Below are 18866 nucleotides of genomic sequence, written 5' to 3'. Positions count from 1 at the left end.
ATATAAACATATGGATCTCTTCTTTGACCGTTGCGTCATTAGCCTTGTCCGTAAACACAAGTTCAACTGTTTAAAACTGCGTCTCGAGACCGCGTTCTTGGCTCGAAGCTGCGCAAGAACGCATTCTGCTAATTACTGCTTAATTAAACCACAGTACACTTGTTATTTAAATGTTTAACAGAACATTTTATTTGTCTGTGCATTTGCCTACATCATTTCACACAATATCAACATTTGTCCTCGAGGAAAGCAATGATCTCCTCTATACTGAAGGTTTGTACCAATGATAACTTAAAACACAGATGTTTTTTTTTTTTCTTATGCGAAAACAACAACCCAAACTTAGAAAACATTATACAAACATGAGAAATTTTACAAAACTATACACAATTGAATGTGCTTGATAAAGTTTCATTTTACAATCTCAATGATTTTTTTTTCTTTGTAAATATACTGACTTTATTATTATAACTCTTATTTGGATCAAATTTGTTTCAAAGGAAAGTGGGTGCATTTTTAAGGGCAGAACATGAGGAAGTAAATAATCAAACCAAAAACAAAGAACAGAGGAACTTTGTGCCAGACAGGTTTCATTACAAAGGCAATCTTCTGCATGTAAGATCAGTTGAAGCGATTAAAAAAAAAAAAGATAAAATAAAAGAAATAATTTGTACATAAGTTCCTTAAAGGAAATTTGAGCACTAGTGGGGGATATTTGAGGAAAAGTTCTTTGAACAAAGAATGTTATAAAAGATGCTTTCCTTACATTAGTATTTCACTGTACCCCAAGACAATTTCACTGAAAAACGTCCTCCTCCTATCCTCAATGTATATATAATATACACATTTTACTACATCAACACTTTCTAACATGTGAACATTAAATAAATCAAATTAAAGCCAGTCAGCATGAAAAGAAACACCTTCAGGTGAGATGAGAAACCCAATGATATGCATACATACAAACAACTGCATCATGGTGATCATGTGACCACACTTAAATAAATTTCATGCGACGCTTTTAACGCATTAACAGCATCAGCAAAGTGGGTGCTGAGAGGAAGTGGGCTGTGTGCTGGTCTCCCAACAGCCGGAGCCCACAGGCCGGTTCCTTCCAAAAAGCTTAATAAATACGGCTCTGAATCTCCCAGGTTAGCAGTTAACAAAACGTCAGAATAAATAGTGTAACTAGGCTTGACATGCCCTCAGGATGCATTGTGAATAAACACAGTGGGTGTGATGGCACACAAAGTCAAGGAATTCATCCAAAGCAAATGTATCAATGCAAATACATTAGTTGCTCTTCCTGACCAAACATTCCGTTAGACCTTGTGATTTCTGCCACCCCAAAATTACATATTTGTTTGCATAGAAGCATTTACTTAGCAAGAGAAGAGAACTGTCAGAGCTAAAGGCTGGGTGTTTGTCAAACACTTTGTTTTCTGATTGAAGAGGTAGTTTCACATTTCTCAAGGGACATGGAGTAAAGTTTACTTTACAGGACACCAGTGCCAATGTCTAATAATAATAATAATAATAATAATAATAATAACAACATCATCAACGACAAGAATAACAAAAGCAAGATGCTTTTCGTAAGTCTCAACTGGACTTAAACTACAGACTCTTGAGCTTTGCCCTCCATGGTTCACCTCACAGATCTTCTCTCTCGATAAAGGAGCTAGGAAGATGGGCAGGATGGAAATGGAAGATTTAGTGGGTTGGGTTTGGGGGGGGGCGCAGGTGTCATCTCTGCTGTGAGTAGCGGAGCCGGGCCTCCGTGTCTTGGAGCAAGGCTGGAGTGGAGGTCCTGCGCTGCAGAGAGGGAGGGAGAGGAGACTCCAGGCAGGATGGAAGAAGCAAGGCCTGAAGCTTGGCCAGTAGCACAGGTATAAGGGTTAGAGCTGGAAGCCCTCCATCGGTCCCTCAGACTGCTGGAAAATGTACTGGCCCTGATTCTGATCCACCTGCGGAACGATGCTGGCGTCTTCCTCCTCCACCCCGAAGTAGTGCTCGATCAAGTCAAAGGCCTTCTGGTAAATCTCCTGGTTCTCATGGCTCTGCAGGAACTCAATCTTGTCTAAGCCTGAGGAGAACATCAATCAAACAAATAGAAACAAATAAACAGCATGGGAAAAAAAAGAGCCCGCATGAATGAAAAGCATGACAATTCAGATTGTTAACATAATTTAAAAAAAATTGGCCAGCAAAATACAATGTATAATCAAACTCAAATGTGCTATTATTTATTAATAATAATAAAAATAATTAACTATAATATTGTTTTTAAGTATAATATATTATAATAACAACCACCACCAATAAGCTGATAATCATAACCAAACCTCTTTTAATCATATTTCCATTAGTTTTCCAGTTGTTTGAGATTACTGGATAAGGATTTTTTGAATCATTTTCTAGATATAATTGCTCACAAAAGAGCAATTTCTAACAAGCTAATATTTTAGAGCTTAATTAGAAATATTTATCATGACAATATAATTATCTATAAACAACATTTCTAGACCTGGAAATCAAAAAAATAAATAAAAATAAAATATGCATAAGGTGACAGAAGGTATGAGGTGATGCATGCCTACCGTAAGCCTCTTCAATGAGGGCGCAGTAAGGGTTGATGCCTGATCCGTTCTGTTTGGACTCTTGTTCTCCCAGTCTGAGGATGTTCTCCAGACCGTTCAGAGCCACCTGCACAATCTTGGAGTCCATCACCGTGAGCAGATCACACATGGGCTTTATAGTGTTGAGAGAAACCAAGTATCTGTGTGTAAAACAAAACATTACAACAACTTAAAAAGTATGCTTTCTCTCCTATAATGTGGGTTACATATAACAAATCTAAATGACAGAAAAGCCTACATAGTAATTTAGGACTTCCTGGAGCATCAGATGAAAATATCACTTTATATATAAATTGGATTTTTTTTTTTACTGCATTTTAACATATGATTAATAGTGTACATTTTCGTTATTAAGTGCACTAACAAAATGTGTTAAATTGGCAGCCCTAGTATTTACATAACCACATAATGTGAAGAAAAATAAAATTTTAAAAAAGAAAAATCACTTTAAAAAGATAGTTCACCTAAAAATGAAAATTCTGTCATCATTTACTTACCCTCCAGTTGTTCCAAACCTGTATGAATTTCTTTCTTCTGCTGAATACAAAAGATATTTTGAAGAGTATGGTTAACCAAAGAGTTGATGTACCCTACTGACTTCCATAGTATGGAAGTCTATGGGGTCAATCAACTGTTTGGTTGCCAACATTCTTCAAAATACCTTTTGTGTTCAGCAGAAGAAAGAAATTCATACAGGTTTGGAACAACTGGAGGGTAAGTAAAAGATGAGAGAATTTTCATTTTTAGGTGAACCATTCCTTTAATCAGGTGTATCCAACCCTGTTCCTGGAGAGCTAGTATCCTGCAGATTTCAGCTCCAACCCCAATCAAACACACCTGAACCAGCTAATCAAGGTGCTCAGGATTGCTTGATAATTACAGACAGGTGTGCTGGAGCAGGGTTGGAACAGGGTTGGAACTAAAGTCTGCAGGACCAGGGCTACGTTCCAGTTCATTTTTTATGGCCTTCCCTAGCTAACTTCCCTCAGTCTCGTTGATTTGGATGTACGTCATTACTTATGTTGCATGAGTGCCCACTACTGGCGGAACCATTGCAATGGGCTGAATTGGAACGTCCTAAGCCCTTGATCACTTGGAATCCACTACTATGGAGTTGATTTATTATTATTTTTTTCCCTTATGAAATTGTTTAATGCAGCATTCTATATGTATATAGGTGTGTTGGGGTTGTTTTAAATGTTATTAATTATTAATATAAAAAAAAAAAAATTATTAATATATTAGAGTTGTTTGTGGTGGGGTAAATTAAACGCCATATGCGGTGACGTCATAATTGTGTTGCATTGTTGTATATGGAGCTGCCTGAAGTGTACATATGAAGTAGACTCGCTCCCTCTGTCAAAATCAAGGGAGCAAGGGTCTGTCCATATAAACCTCCCTCGTCCATTTCACAAAGTGGAACACACTTCAAAATGGTGGCAGGGATTCCCCCGAGGGGAAGTGCTTAGGGAAGTTCACGAGTGTCTAAAGCCCTGGATATACTGCACGATTTTAGCAATCCTATAAGATCATTACTTTATCACACTGTGCGACATGGATCTACTAAACTTGGGTACGACATGCATGTAGACTGTAAGATCATGACACCTGTTGACTCGTAGGCTACGATGCAAGTTTTTATGAAAGAATAAAACGTCATCAGCATACGCTACTGGTAAACAAAACACCATGTTGAATCACACTTTGGCAGTTGTAGTTTTTATGTGTGCTGAAAATAAAAAGGAAGCGGCAAAAGAAGAAGGGAAAAGAGCTTGAGGTAAGCAGTTTAAAGTTTAAGCACCATGTCGTGTTGATTTCATGTCACATTTTTATTGGCTGGTCAGTAGACGTAGGTCGTAGCAGAAAACACACTCTGCGATGATCATGCTGAATTTCTGACACTGACAGAAAATGATTGTTGGCTATCTTTGGTCGCAAGACCGGGAAAACGTCCGTCTTTGAACCTCTCTCACTGTACGACATAGGACCACCAATTAAGAGCCACGATCACAGAAATCACCACAATTGTTTCACGATGGCAATCTTTAATCTGGGACAGCCAAAAATCGTGCAGTGTGTCCCGGGCTTTAAGCACTGCACGATTTTTGGCTGTCCCAGACGAAAGTTTGCCATCGTGAAACAATCGTGGCTATTTCTGTGATCGTGGCTCTTAATCGACCTTCGTCTACTGAGCAGCGAATAAAAATGCGATGTGAAATCAACGCGACCTGGTGCTAAAATTTAAAACTGCTTACCTCGAGCTCTTTTCCCTTCTTCTTTTGCCGCTTCCTTTTTTTCAGCACACATAAAAACTACAACTGCCAAAGTGTGATTCAACATGGTCTTTTTGTTTACCACTTGCACATGCTGATGATGTTTTATTCTTCAATAGAAACTTGCATCGTAGCCTACGAGTCAACAGGTGTCATCATCGTACAGTGTACATGCATGTCGTACCCAAGTTTAATAGATCCACGTCGCACAGTGTGATTTGTAATGATCTTATAGGATTGCTAAAATCTTTCAGTGTATCCCCGGATTTAAATGAGTGGAATGCAGCCTTGCTCTCCAGGAGCAGGGTTGGACACCCCTGTCTTTAATGATGGTCTGCTGATTTGACTATTACTGCCATCTACTGGCCAGAAATGTATCATGCGCTTTGATCCTACTCAGTGGTTTAATGACCGTTATTAGTCTAGCTAAAATCCCTGCATAAATACTAAACTCTTCAAGTCTGTCTTAAGACAGATTATGGGTAAACGATAACCTGAGGCAGCATGTGGGTGGTTTCGCATGAGTTACATAAGCAAACTAAGATCAACATTCTCAGAACATTTGAAAAATAATGAGCGGCAATGAGTCCTCCTCAATCAGAATAAATCCTTTCAAATTCCTAGAATGAGGTATAAAGCAAAGCAAAAGAGCCCACAGTGCACCTCATCTGCTCTGGCGTGCCTCCCGAGGTGGCGTTGGTTATTGCCCACGCGGCCTCTTTCCTGGTGCGGAACTCTGCTTTCTGCAGAATCTCGATTAGCACTGGGAATATGTTGGCATCGATCACCGCCTGCAACAGAACGAGCATCAAACCATGGCTGTTCAAACACAATACGTGTTGTGTAATTATCTTATAATGTCACAGTCTGGCTAAAGCACCTGGATTTGCACTCTGTTCCCAGCGGTGATATTGGAGACGGTCCAGCATGCCTCTTTTTTGATGGATTCCTTTGGACTGCTGAGTAAATGGAGCAGGCAGGGCAGAGCGGAGCAGTTCAGAATCACCTGACGTAGAGCAGCACAACAGATAAGAAAACTGCTTCTTTTTGTCACTATGTGGACAACTTAGAATGTCATAAAGGAGCTACACTACCTGGGTCTGAATGTCATCTCCTGTTACAATGTTCCCCACCGCTCTCAGTGCAGGGGACACCACTTTATAATCACTGTGCCTGTGAATGTCCAAACACATGGATGTTATGCAAAAAAGTCAGTGGTAAAAGATACCACAAGGTTTATTGCTTATGTTAGCATGTCTGTTCCTCACATGAGCAACTCCACCAGCCTGCGGCACACGCCTGAGTCAATAACTGTTTGGATTTTGTCGTTGGGTCCATCTGACAAATATGAAAGTGCCCAGCAGGCATCTGCAAGAACATCAGGATCACTGCTAAAGAGCAATCTGGAGAGCACGCTCAGACAGGGCGACACCTGTGAAGGAGGAACATTTGCTTGGTTAAGTATCATGTTTACGGAAGAACAATTGCTTGTTTAAACAAAGAGTGTGTTTGTGTGTATGACTGAAATTTGATAACTATTCATTTGGAATGTGGTTTATCCAGAACAGGTTTGCAAACTCACCTTTGCAAAGTCCGGAGGGGGATTTTTCCCTCTGCATAGGTTGGACAGTGCCCACACGGCGTTCCGGGTGGTAGTGAGCCTATTTGATTTCGCAAGCAACCTGCAGAGATGAGGGAAAAATAAAACTGATGCGCTGTGCAATCAGACCACTAGATGGCGGTCATGGGAAAGTCTTATATAACAGACACTACAGCGGAAAAATGCCATAGCACAGTGAAACACAAGCACACCATCTCAAGTCACAAAGCATACACCAGCAATTTGAGAGTGGAAAACATCATAATGACACGAGGAAGTGAGGTTTATTTAGTGTCAGCTCCTACTCAAAAGACTTCAACAGAGAGATTCCATGAAACTTGAAACCCTTTAAAATCCATACAATAAAAAAAAAAATAAAAAAAAACAGGAAGCAAGTTTTTTTTTTTTTTGGATTGGAACTTCGGTAATGCAACTGAAGTGTTAAAGTTTGGACTGTTAGCTTGGTCCAGTTAGACATGCCATCTGGATCCTATAAAGCACCTTTCAGCATTGCCAGTCATTCAATACACAGCTGAAAAAATTTTTGTCAAGCAGCATACAGTATACACTACTGTCACTAACACGATTTCATTCCTACATTTTTCAAGCCAAATTAATGACAGCAGCTATGTCTATTAAAAATCACAGTGGATCTGTGCTCACACTGTCGCTGAACCAGAGAGAGCAGTTATCATGTATAGGTATGAAAAAGCTTTGTCATTAAATCATTCATTCAAGTGATTCATTCAAAAATGCTGATTCATCCAGTAAATGAATCAAGTGAAGTATTTATGAATGAGTTATTGAACCATTCATTCAAACCGATTTCTTTTTAAACATTTTAAAAAGACTGCAGCAAATAACATTTTGTCAGAACCTCTAGTAAATTACATGTTATTTTGTTCAGTTGTCTGTTCAGAATCGTGGGAGAATCATGATCTCTATTTGAAACAAAAAAATTGTGATTCTCAATTTATCCAGAATCTTTGCAGCTCTAACAAATATATGAATAAAAAGTATTTCTTTAAAATGCACACACACATCATGTGACACTGAATACTGGAGTAATAGCTGCTGAAAATCCAGCTTTGCCATCACAAGAAATTGAATAAATTACATTTTAAATTGTATAATAGAAAAGTTATTTTAAATTGTAATATTTATATTGCTTATATTGCATTTTAGTACAGTTGATATGTTAACAGTAGGGCAGGCCCCTAATAGTTGGCAAAATGTTAGTCAACAAGAAGAGGATTTAGTCGACCAAATTTTAATTAGTCAGTTAGTCGCAGGAAAAAAAAAATAAACACGGATTTGCGCTATTGAGATAACAGATAGCTTCCAGCATTATACACTTCCTTAAAATCAACAAATATAAACATTCAATTGCAGTTTTGGGATGAGTAGAAGACACTCACTGCTGAAGAGAGGGCAAGATGCCACAGTTGAGGACGTAGTCTCTGCACTCCGCATTATCCCCGGCAATATTTCCTAACGCCCACACTGCCTGCAAAATCAGTTATACACAACAGATCACTTTCATGGTGCTGTAGAGTTCTGATAAACCAGCTATTGGCTGAAAGGCATGAACTAGGTTACAATCTGCAAATGTCACCTGCTCTTGTACATCCTCATACTCTGAGTTGAGCAGCTCTATGAAGATGGGCACAGCCCCCGTCTCAATGACCACCTTGGTGTGTAGGAAGGTCCCTGAGGCAATGTTGGTCAGGGCCCAGGCTGCTTCAAACTGGTCAAAACAAGCAACGATAGCATCTTAAAGCTTGGCTGTAATGGCAATTTATCTTTCAAAGGGCTTGTACTATGACATGTTCTTACCTGCAGAGTGCAGTTATCACTCCTTTTTAGGAATTCGACAAATCGGTTGACGACACCAGGTGTGAGGATGACCTCGTCAATGGGAGGATTGGGCTCTGAGGGAAATAAATAACATCTTAATCTTTAAATATCTGTCATCCTTGAATCTATGAGACTTGGAAATGATGACACCAACCTTTAGAGAGTAACTTTCTGAACTTCTGAGTGGCTATAAGCTGCTGGTCTGGATCCTCAGAGAACATCATTTGAATCATGTCTTGGGTTATAACTCCTTCCTGCACAGATTGACACAATAATGTTCATACTAGATGTGCTTTCTGCATTAAAAAAAAGTTTAAATGTACAAAATGTGCCAATAAATATGCCAATAAAGGTTTAAATGTCACAAAAGATTTCCATTTCAAATAAATGCTGTTCTTTTTAATGTTCTATCCACAAAAGAATCTTGGAAAAAAATTGTGTGTAAAATGTAAATGTGTTTCCACAAAAATATTAAGCAGCACAACCGTTTCAAACTCAACATTGGTATAATAAAAACATTTTTTGAGCACCAAAATATAATAATCCAATAAATAAGACAGATTTTTTTTAAAGTGCTGAATAGTCAATATGCTTAAAATTATGACTAATAAGCATGGAAAAAATACTGGCACTTATGTCTGTTCTCTGTGAATTTTACTGTCTAATCATCTGTGTAAGAGAAAGTGTTTAGACAGTGTTTGACAACAGTAGCGGGTGGTCTGCTGACTGGTTTACTTACACCTGATACAGGTACAGTGGAGCTGATATCAGGGTCTTGAATGGGGCATTCAAGCATAGACTCATCACCAGGTGGTACACACACATTCCTCCTCTTGAACAGCTACAAAGAAGGTAGAACAATTTACTTTCTTATTTACACAGAACTGATATGTTAAATAAACAAATCCAGTCATATAACCCTTCAATATATACACTTTTATTCCATAATGTACAGTCAGTCATTCATCAACACAACTGTAATGTAATGTGCTCGTATAATAATGAAGAAACAATGATGGCAAACCTGCTCCTCCCTTTTCTGTTTGCGCAGCTGTATCCCCTCCTCCTCTCTCCGTCTCCGCATTTCCTGGGTGTTCAGGGCTTTATTCTTGTAGCTCTTCATTCGATAGTTTTCTTTTCCCGGGCTAGCCATTGCGTCTTCAGATTAGAAAAAGGAACGTGGTCAGATGCACATTCTGATACTCAATTTCTGTTGCATATTCTGCACATCAACTGTAAGCCTATAACAATGCATACAAGATTCACAACTGGTTGAGCCAGTATGCAATTCTCCTCTTAATTTGAGCCAAATATCATGTGAAGACAAAAGGAATGGTTTATCTGAAAGCAATTATGGTTGTCAATACTTGGATTTCCTGTGTAACACCACTGAGTGCTAACTGACACTTTGCATGCTGAACTTCCTTTAATATCTGTTCAATGTTCTTGTTGTTCAGCTCCTTTGAGAAGACAGTACTGGGTGTAATGCATTAATTAACTAATAATTAATTACTGTAAATTAAGTACTTTCCCCTAAACCTAAAAAGTAAAGTAAGGGATTACTCTGAATTTTTCTGTAATTTAATTAGTTACTTCTGATGTAATTGCATTAAATACTGTATAGGCTATACATGAAACAATAGTGGATTTAACATCAAAATGTAACATCTAATGTTAAAATGTGTGTTTTTAATGTCCCTTTAAATACTTTGGTCAGTTTAAGAATTAATAATTCAAATTTATATTATTTATTTGAAGGAATTAAAAGAGAAGTTTCATGTCTTTCCTTGTATTGTTCCGACTTGTCGAGGTTGATATGGGATTTAGAAAGTAATAAGTAATGCAATACTTATTAGAGAGAGTAATTAGTACAGTAATCTTGCAGCTAGTAATTAATTACTTTTTAACATACCCAACACTGGTACAAAACTAAACACTTTAAATCAGTGTGAAAATGAAAGTTGTGATAGTCTTTTCTTCCCTATTGCAACATTTTCCATAAAAAAAAAAAAAAAAAAAAACAAGAAAACATTTTGATTTCATGGTCACTTAAACTTAGTAGCTTTTGCTTATGTTATTCCCAGTGGATTTGGCAACAGACTTACACTTCTTACACTCCATGAAGCGTTTTTTAGCAGAGATGTCCAAACCAGTAATATAGTTTAATATAATACAACAGTTTCAGCCCTTAAGTTTGATTTTTGACCTGTTGTAGTAAGTTACTACTCCCAAACAGATTTTCCAAAACCAACAAGTTTTTCTTAAAAAATTTAACTTTCTTACTTGAGTGGAACACAAAATGAGACATTATTCAGAAGGGAAGAAGTCTGAGTAACCATTTAGTTTCAATGTATGGAAAAGGATGCAATGAAAGTGAATGGTGACTGAGGCTGTCAGTCTCCACATCTTTTTTTGTTCCACAGCAGAATAAAGAAAATCATATAGATTGGAATTGGGGAAACATGAACACATGATGACAGCAGCGTCATTTTTAGGAGAAACTTTCTTTTCAAGGTTCAAACCATACGTCGACATCTTCTCTACCTTCTAAACACTCGGTTTACACAAATACAGCACTTGTAAATAATGGTGTTTTATTCGGGTCAGCTTGTTATGTATTGGATAGGGGAGGACTAGACTAATACTACACACACAATTTACCACACTACATAAGTAAAATGGTTCTCATTAATCGTATAATCCTCAGTATCAACGCTGATCCCACACAGTTTATTTGGCTCGTCAAACAACTAAATGTTCCTGGTATTCATAATTTTCTGTAGCGCATTAGCAAATACTTAGTGTGCAATAGATGTACTGTTAGAACCAAGACCATACAGGTCTCAAATCAGTCATGTAACGCCACTAACACACTTTTAATACGTTAGAAGTTTATAAACACTCAATTCCAGCAAGCTTTTTCACTTTCATCCTAAACTGTGCTCTGTGCTAACATGCTAACCGTGTTGTGCTAGCTTGGCATAAACGTCAAAAATAGTTAATTACTCTGTCTAAGCGCCCTGTTGCCTCATTCGCTCCACGAAAAGAAAACACCTTTACATCTTAGATAGTGTATAATTCTTACCCATTAGTCGTAGATTGGAGAGGGAAATGCTGGTCGTGTGTTTTTAAAATTCTCTCAAGACACTCCCGAGTTCCTCCAGCTGAGGGCAATATGGCGTCGACTGGTGGCGAAACATCACCTCCGCTGCTATTTCCGGTTTCCATGAGCGGCCTCATTCAATAAAATAAATGGGAATTGAAACGGGTTCTTCTTAAAGTCAACATATCTACCTCTGAAAAGGTACGTTGCATATAAATAGTGGTTTTGAGATAGTTTTAGAGTGGGTTTTTGTTGTTGTGCATGAAGTCAGTAGAAGAAGACTTTTACATGTTATATGTTATTATGTAGCAACCCGATTGTCCAGTTTTGTTGACAGAATCGACGCACAATGTCGCGTCTTGATAACATCTAGATTTCAGGTTAAGTAAAGTCATATAGCCGCATCTCAGAGTTTTAGCTGATAATGACATTTTAAATGCGTCGTTTACAAAAATTTACCAAGAAGCTAAGCATATCTGTCACGATTATGAGCTTCTGACTGTCGATTAATTGTAACACAAATAAATGCGATTATAATTTCCTTTATGGCTTTATAAACAAACATTGCACAGGAGTAGAATTACGTGAATTATACAAATTATATACAAATAATTGTTATTAATAGTATTTATATTAAAATATTAACAGACGTTTACCATATTTGTTTTTTTTTCCAAAACTTTAGTCTTATTCCACTTGCCATTCACACTAAGGCTTTTTAAAACAAACAAAAAAAAAAAACCCTGAATATTTCGTATTTTATAGTAATATATTAATTAAGGTTGTATTAAATATGATTATGCTGTTATGTCTGGTATTTTTATGTCATTCCTTCATTTTCTTTTGTAATATAAGTGCAGTATGATTAAATCCACAATGATTCATTTCTAAGGAAGAAACATTAAAATAATTGTGACAGGTCTGTACTGTTGTAAAATAAGAATAAATGAATAATAGATATCCTTTAGACAGTGTAAGAAGCTTTCAGGATCTTATCATTTTAATTGTTTTTGTTTTTTTGTCTTGATGGCAGTGGTTGTAAATTTGCCCCACTTTTATTGTACTAACAAAACCTGTAGTATCTATGAAATTTTGGCTGAAACTATTCTTCCGTTCGTTTCACCCAGCCTTGTGACGATGCCTGTGTGTGACATCTGCTGTGAAGAGCTCCCATCTGAAGCAGAGATGAGAACCCATCTCCTCTTGGGTCACATGGAGAATGTAATGGCCTGCCCGTTCTGCTCTTTGTCCGGGGTCTCGTACGATGAGCTGAGCTTCCACATCAACACCGCACACATAGAAAAAGACTGCAACGACATGAATGCGACAGTGGTTGAGAGTGGAGAGCAAATCTCAAATGACTGGATTGCTAAAAGTCCAATTTCTACATGGACTTCCAGTGTGAAAAATACGCACAAGGTATCTCAAGCCTCACCCCCGTCATCTGGCCACCCTTCATCCTTTCGGGTAAACGGGATGGCCAGCCCGATTACGGGGACCACTCTTTCTCAGGAAACCTCGACTAGCTTGAAGAGTTCACCACCTGCAGCAGCCACAGCGAGTTGTGCGATAAAACTGGACAGAACTACACAAACACCCAGCACTAACAGCAGAAGAGAGAGAGAAGATGGCCATCGAAAATCAAAGCAGAAGCGTTTGTCCTCACCTATTAAAGGTGCTCTTCACTTCACAACATAAAACTGATTTTACATTAAGCCATTAGGCTAATACTTTTCCCTTTGTGTATTGCAGAAGGGCACTTTCCATGTCCAATGTGCAGTTTGGTCTGCAATGACTGCTTTATTCTGCAGGAGCATGTTGAGCTTCATTTACAGGACCAAGATATGACTGAAGGTGTCTTACATCAAAACATCAAGAATATTTGCATGTTTACAAAGTAAAGAATTGTTTATTTTACCCTCTTTTTATCACTAACTGTCTATGATTGAAATCTGATATGGTTTGCCATCTTAAGGCTGCTGGTCCTGATGTTGGCACTTCAACAGAAGCATCTACTACAAGCAATGGTAGATCAGGTGAGTTAGCAAGGATTTGGCAGCTCTGCTCATTCAAAAAGTGAATGGCCATACTAACCTGTAACTGTATAATTAGAATCTCCAGGTGTGATACGTTATGAGTGTCCAATGTGTTCTTTGAGCTGTTCCAACAGCACCTCCCTGCAGGAGCATGTTGAGCTCCACCTGGAATATGGCTCAGCATCTGCAACAGGTATGTGGATATTATTAAGTATGCAAATGAATATGAATTTTTTTCTGTAGGTTGTCTTCATAAGTATAATGCATAAAGACTCAACAATGAATCAACATGGAATCTTTGTAGCTATTGGCACAGCAAAACTTTGGTTTCTTGAAACATCTGACTTGACGTTCATTTTGTTTGGGTGTTTTGAGGACATTCACCTGGAGACCTGACTCTGGCCAGGAAGCTTCAGGAGGAAGAGAAGCAAAAGTGGAGGGAGGTAGAGAGCAGACGGGAAGCTGAGGACTTTAAGAAGCTCCAGGTAAGCTACAGACAACTTCACTGAGAATTCAAGGAAATGCACCCAAAAAATGAAAATTCTGTAATTTACTCACCCTCGTGTCCACCCACCACAAAAAGACTTTGTTATCTTCCTGTGATTTTTAGAAGCAGTTTGGGCTTGATAACAGTGGTGGTTATCGCAAGCAAATGGAGAGGAATATGGAGAGGGCTGTGTCTCGAGGTCAGATGGTTCCCGCAGAGTTCCACAGGAAAAGAGCAGAGATGCTTCAATCTCTAGCCTCCGGGGTGGATGATGGCAGAAGCAAAACATCAGGTCTGATTGGGAATGCATCATTGCTATACCAATACCAGTAATCTTTACATATTTGGTCCAGCTGGTGGATTATAAGACTGAAAATCTGTCCAGTTTTATATCTTTATAAATGACTTAAATTTACAGTACCGTTCAAAAGATTGGAGTCTTTTATGCTCACCAAGACTGCATTTATTTGATGAAAATTAAAGTAAAAACAGTAATATTGTGAAATATTTAAAATTTAATATTAAAAAAATTAAATATTTTAAATAACTTTTTTTATTTTCTAAAATGTAATTTATTACTCCATTCACTGTAATATTCTGATCTGGTGCTCAAGAAGCATTTCTTATTATTATAACAGTTGTGCTGCTTAATATTTTTATAGAAACCATGATCCATAAAAAAGTTTAATAATTATATATATATATATTACTCACCCCGTTCTGCGCGGGCCTCGAACCTGGGTCTCCGGCATGGGAGTCGGACGCACACACAGTCATATATATATACAGTGCCCTCCATAAGTATTGGAACAGCAAAGACAAAATTGCGCTATTAGCTGTGGTGTCAAGACATCTATAAATATGATTAAAAGATTAATATGAGGCAGAAGTATAGAATGTCACATTTTATTATTGACTGTTTCAACACAAAATGTTTTACCAACTAAGAAGAACAGCACTTTTAGAGTTTCATCCCTCTGCCTAATGTGAGCATAAGTATTGGGACGGTTTAACTTAAAGCAAATTTTAATTGTAAATCCCTTGCAAGCAATCACAGGAGCGAGTCTGTGACCCATAGACATCACCAGACTCTTGGTTTCACACTTTGAAACACTTTTCCAGGCCTTTAATGCAGCCATTTTCAACGGTTGCCCATGACATGACACTACCTCCACCATGCTTTCCAGATGAGCTTGTATGCCTTTGGATCATTTGCAGTTTCTTTTCTTCTCCACACTTTTTGCTTTCCCACTTTGATAAAGGATAATCTTTGTCTCATCTGTCAATAAAACCCTACTGGCTCATCGCAGTGTTTTTTTTTTTGTTTTTGCAAATTCAAATTGGCTTTCCTATTTTTGGTACTGATCAGATGTTTGATCTTGCTGTGTATCCTCTGTAATTCTGTTGGTGAAGTCTCCTGCGAACAGCAGATTGTGAGAACATCACCCAGCTTTCTAGAGGTTGCTAGTGATTTTACTGACAGTTATTTTATTGTTTTTCATAGCCCTTGTCATTTGTCTGTCATCAACTGCTGTTGATTTTCTCAGCTGAGCTGGGGTGCGTTTCCCAAAAGCCAACTAACATCGCAAGTTCCGCCGTTACTTACATAGTTCAACGATTTGGTGTTTCCCGAAACCATAGTTCAAACGAACATTCGCAAACTTGTGTGGTTGGAACGACAGCTCTCGAGCTGTGGTTAGAAGCATAGTTTCTTGTTTTTATGACATGTGGACTTAATAAATCGTTATCTTGAGCAAAATAAGCAAGCTAACATTAAGTACAATGTATATCTTTTATTTCGAATATATACAAATGTCATTTATATATTTTAGTTTGTCAAGAGATTTAAAGAACCGTTTTTTAAGAGTGCGCATGTGTGTACGTGCTCTAGTACGTAAGAACAAGCATTTGATTCAATCTGGAAATAAAGCAAAATAACTGAGGAAAATGAGAATTAGTCCTCTAATGCCATGTCCGTAATTTATAGCAAAAAATCTAGCATTAATTCGATCTCAAGCGGATTGATTTAAAGAAGTTATTACTCACCACCTGCGTGACGTCATTCACCAACGTGGCTGAACGACAGGTTTGCGACAGTAATAATAAGTAAAAAAAAAAAGGTTTGCGACAAAAAGGTTTCAGGGAAACAGTCGTGACTAGCTAGTTGATTTGTTCAACGATGCGTCGTACTATGGTAGTGAAGCAGCGAGTTACATCGTTGTTTGGGAAACGCACCCCTGGTCGTTGTCGGTTGCTGAAACTTGACAGTGGTATCGGTCTTTTTCAGGACATTACAAACTGGACATTTCAAGTTAATCTCCATATTTAAATCTTGTTTAACATGCATTTCACCAACTGAAGAGGAGACTAAAGGCATAAACTCCCCAAAACAAGCAACCGTTGAAAATGGCTGCATTAATGGCCTGGAAAAGTGTTTCAAAGTGTGAAACCAGAGTCTGGTGATGTCTATGGGTCACAGACTCGCTCCTGTGATTGCTTGCAAGGGATTTACAATTAAATATTAGCTTTTACACTTTTTACATTTGTAAAATTAAAAATGTTTTTATTGTCACTTTTGATCATTTTAATGTCTTCTTGCTGGATAAAATGTGTATATATAAATATATATGTGTGTGTGTGTGTGTGTGTGTATATATATATATATATATATGTATATAAACTTACTGACCGAATGTTTGAATGGTAGTGTATGTATATATATTTTTTAATTAACTCCTTACACATGATTAATTTTTTGACAAATTTATTTTTTAAAATCTTTAATAACAATAATTTATTATTATTATTATTATTGTTGTTGTTTTTTTTATTATATAATTGTTACATTGTTAAATTATACAGAAACCTGTATAAAATGAAAATGCATAAAACCACTGAAAGTTTAGACTTAGCTGGTTAACTTTTCTGTTTCAGGACTTATGGAAGCTCTGTATAGGTACTACCAGAGGGACGCCTCTGACTGTGCGCATGTGTGGCTCTGTGCGGAGACTGATCACTACTCTTCTTCGGAGGGGGACAAAGGTTGGGGATGTGGCTACAGAAACTTCCAGATGCTTCTTTCATCTTTGCACAGGATGGAGCAGCATAGCCTTTTACCTGGTACAACATCAGCAACATCATGTTATTCTCTTAGCTCCTTGTTGAATAGTACCTATCATAAATTTTCCTTCAGTTTCAGTTCCCAGCATTCCGAGAGTACAGGCCCTAATCGAGGAGGCGTGGGCTCAAGGCTTAGATCCTCAGGGTGCTTCACACTTCAAACATCGGCTGCAGGGGACACGGGCTTGGATAGGAGCTACAGAAATCTATGCAGTTCTCACCTCTCTTAGTGTGAAGTACATATTGAAGTTTATATTCACGCCATTCAAAAGTTTTGGGTCACTAAGATTTTTGTTTTGAAAGAAATTAATACTTTTATTCAACAAAGGTGCATTAAATTGACAGTAAAGACTTCTACATTGCTACAAAAAAAAAAATCTATTTCAAATAAACTCTGTTCTTATGTATTGCTGTTTCCTAAAAAAAAATGTTCTCAACATTGATAATAATAAGAAATGTTTCTTGAGCACCAAATCAGCTTATTAAAATGATTTCTGAAGGATCATGTGACACTGAAGGCTGGAGTAAAAGCTGCTGAAAATTCAGATTTGACATCACAGGAATAAATTACATTTTAAAATATATTAAAATAATTTTTTTAAATTGTAGAAATATTTCAATATTATTGTTTTTACTGTGTTTTGACCAAATGAATGCATTATTAGTGAGCACATGAGACTTAATTTAAAAAACATATAAAACATCCTACTGACCCTAAACTTTTGTTTTGTCAGTAGAGTACATTTACACAGCTTAAATAATATTAATTTCATATCTTTCTTTACATTTTTTTTTAGAGCCCGAATTGTGGACTTTCACAAGCCCACTGGCCCAGGAGACACACACCTCAGAATGTTTGAGTGGGTAAAACAATATTTCTCACATTCTGCCAGTAGGAGTTCAAGACTGCCGCCCAAAGTAGTGCAGACGATGTTACCACCTATATACCTCCAGCACCAAGGTATTTCAAGACTCAGGTTTCTCTTGTAAACTACAGCACTTTAATCAGAATGAAGTGAATGTATTGTCCCTCATGAAACTCAAGATAGCATATCAGATATCACAGAAAAAGAATAGACTTTGTAAGATGAGGTACATTTTGTTGTGTTGTTATTATGATCAGGCCACAGTCGCTCAATTGTAGGAGTGGAACAGAAAGTAAATGGCAACCTGTCCCTGCTCCTCTTTGATCCGGCGTTTGCACCTGGGGAAATGAGGAAAGTGCTGTCGCAGGATACAGCAGCTTCTATATTACGCCGTATACGCAAATTCCCCGGTGGCCTAAAACACAGACAGTATCAAGTGGTCGCCGTAGAAGGGGTGCTAACACCTGAAGAGAAACAGGTAATTTACAGCTACAGCTTTAAGAATTCATTGCTTTAGTTATTTATTTGGGCATCATAACTTTTGAAGTGCACTATTAATTATTTATTTTATTCATTTACTCTTAATTTCAGTAATTTATTTCATCTAGGTATTCTTGTATAGGCAGTCTAAACTGAATGACGTGTTTGTTTTTCAGAGCCGCATTCTTAATTCAAGGACACTATGTGCTGAGAAAATTCCATGATGGAATTGTGCGTATCTGCTGACTGCATATCTACTGTAGTTCCTGCTACTTTTATCTACTATTCTCTTGAAACAGACTGATAAGACTGTATTTTTGTATAAATGTCAATAAACCATAATAAATATAGTTTTATTTTACTAGCTGCACAATAAGTTATTATTATCATCATGTGTGTGAATCT

At 37.5% G+C, this 18866-nt stretch overlaps 2 protein-coding genes across 2 annotated transcripts; one reads left to right on the top strand and one right to left on the bottom strand.

Moving 5' to 3' along the window:
* Positions 1-159: 159 nt before the first annotated feature.
* On the bottom strand, positions 160-11589 carry kpna5 (karyopherin alpha 5 (importin alpha 6)). Its single transcript, XM_051865053.1, has 14 exons — positions 11455-11589; positions 9394-9527; positions 9109-9210; positions 8524-8623; positions 8349-8443; positions 8128-8259; positions 7931-8019; positions 6495-6594; positions 6181-6344; positions 6007-6085; positions 5793-5918; positions 5576-5703; positions 2601-2779; positions 160-2086 (listed from the first exon to the last, which is right to left on the bottom strand). Exons 1-14 carry the CDS (start codon positions 11456-11458, stop codon positions 1899-1901), a joined length of 1620 nt encoding a protein of 539 aa, XP_051721013.1. The 5' UTR covers positions 11459-11589; the 3' UTR covers positions 160-1898.
* Positions 11533-18822, top strand: zufsp (zinc finger containing ubiquitin peptidase 1). The gene is made up of 12 exons (XM_051865052.1): positions 11533-11673; positions 12600-13147; positions 13225-13326; positions 13449-13508; positions 13585-13701; positions 13884-13993; positions 14119-14287; positions 16930-17115; positions 17189-17351; positions 17913-18076; positions 18239-18459; positions 18638-18822. Exons 2-12 carry the CDS (start codon positions 12610-12612, stop codon positions 18683-18685), a joined length of 1878 nt encoding a protein of 625 aa, XP_051721012.1. The 5' UTR covers positions 11533-11673; positions 12600-12609; the 3' UTR covers positions 18686-18822.
* Positions 18823-18866: the final 44 nt, after the last annotated feature.

This window comes from Ctenopharyngodon idella, chromosome 16 (genome assembly GCF_019924925.1).
Source record: "Ctenopharyngodon idella isolate HZGC_01 chromosome 16, HZGC01, whole genome shotgun sequence".
In the NCBI taxonomy this organism is placed as follows: domain Eukaryota; kingdom Metazoa; phylum Chordata; class Actinopteri; order Cypriniformes; family Xenocyprididae; genus Ctenopharyngodon; species Ctenopharyngodon idella.
Note: the sequence above shows the minus strand (reverse complement) of the source record. Positions and strands in the feature narration are given on the sequence as shown.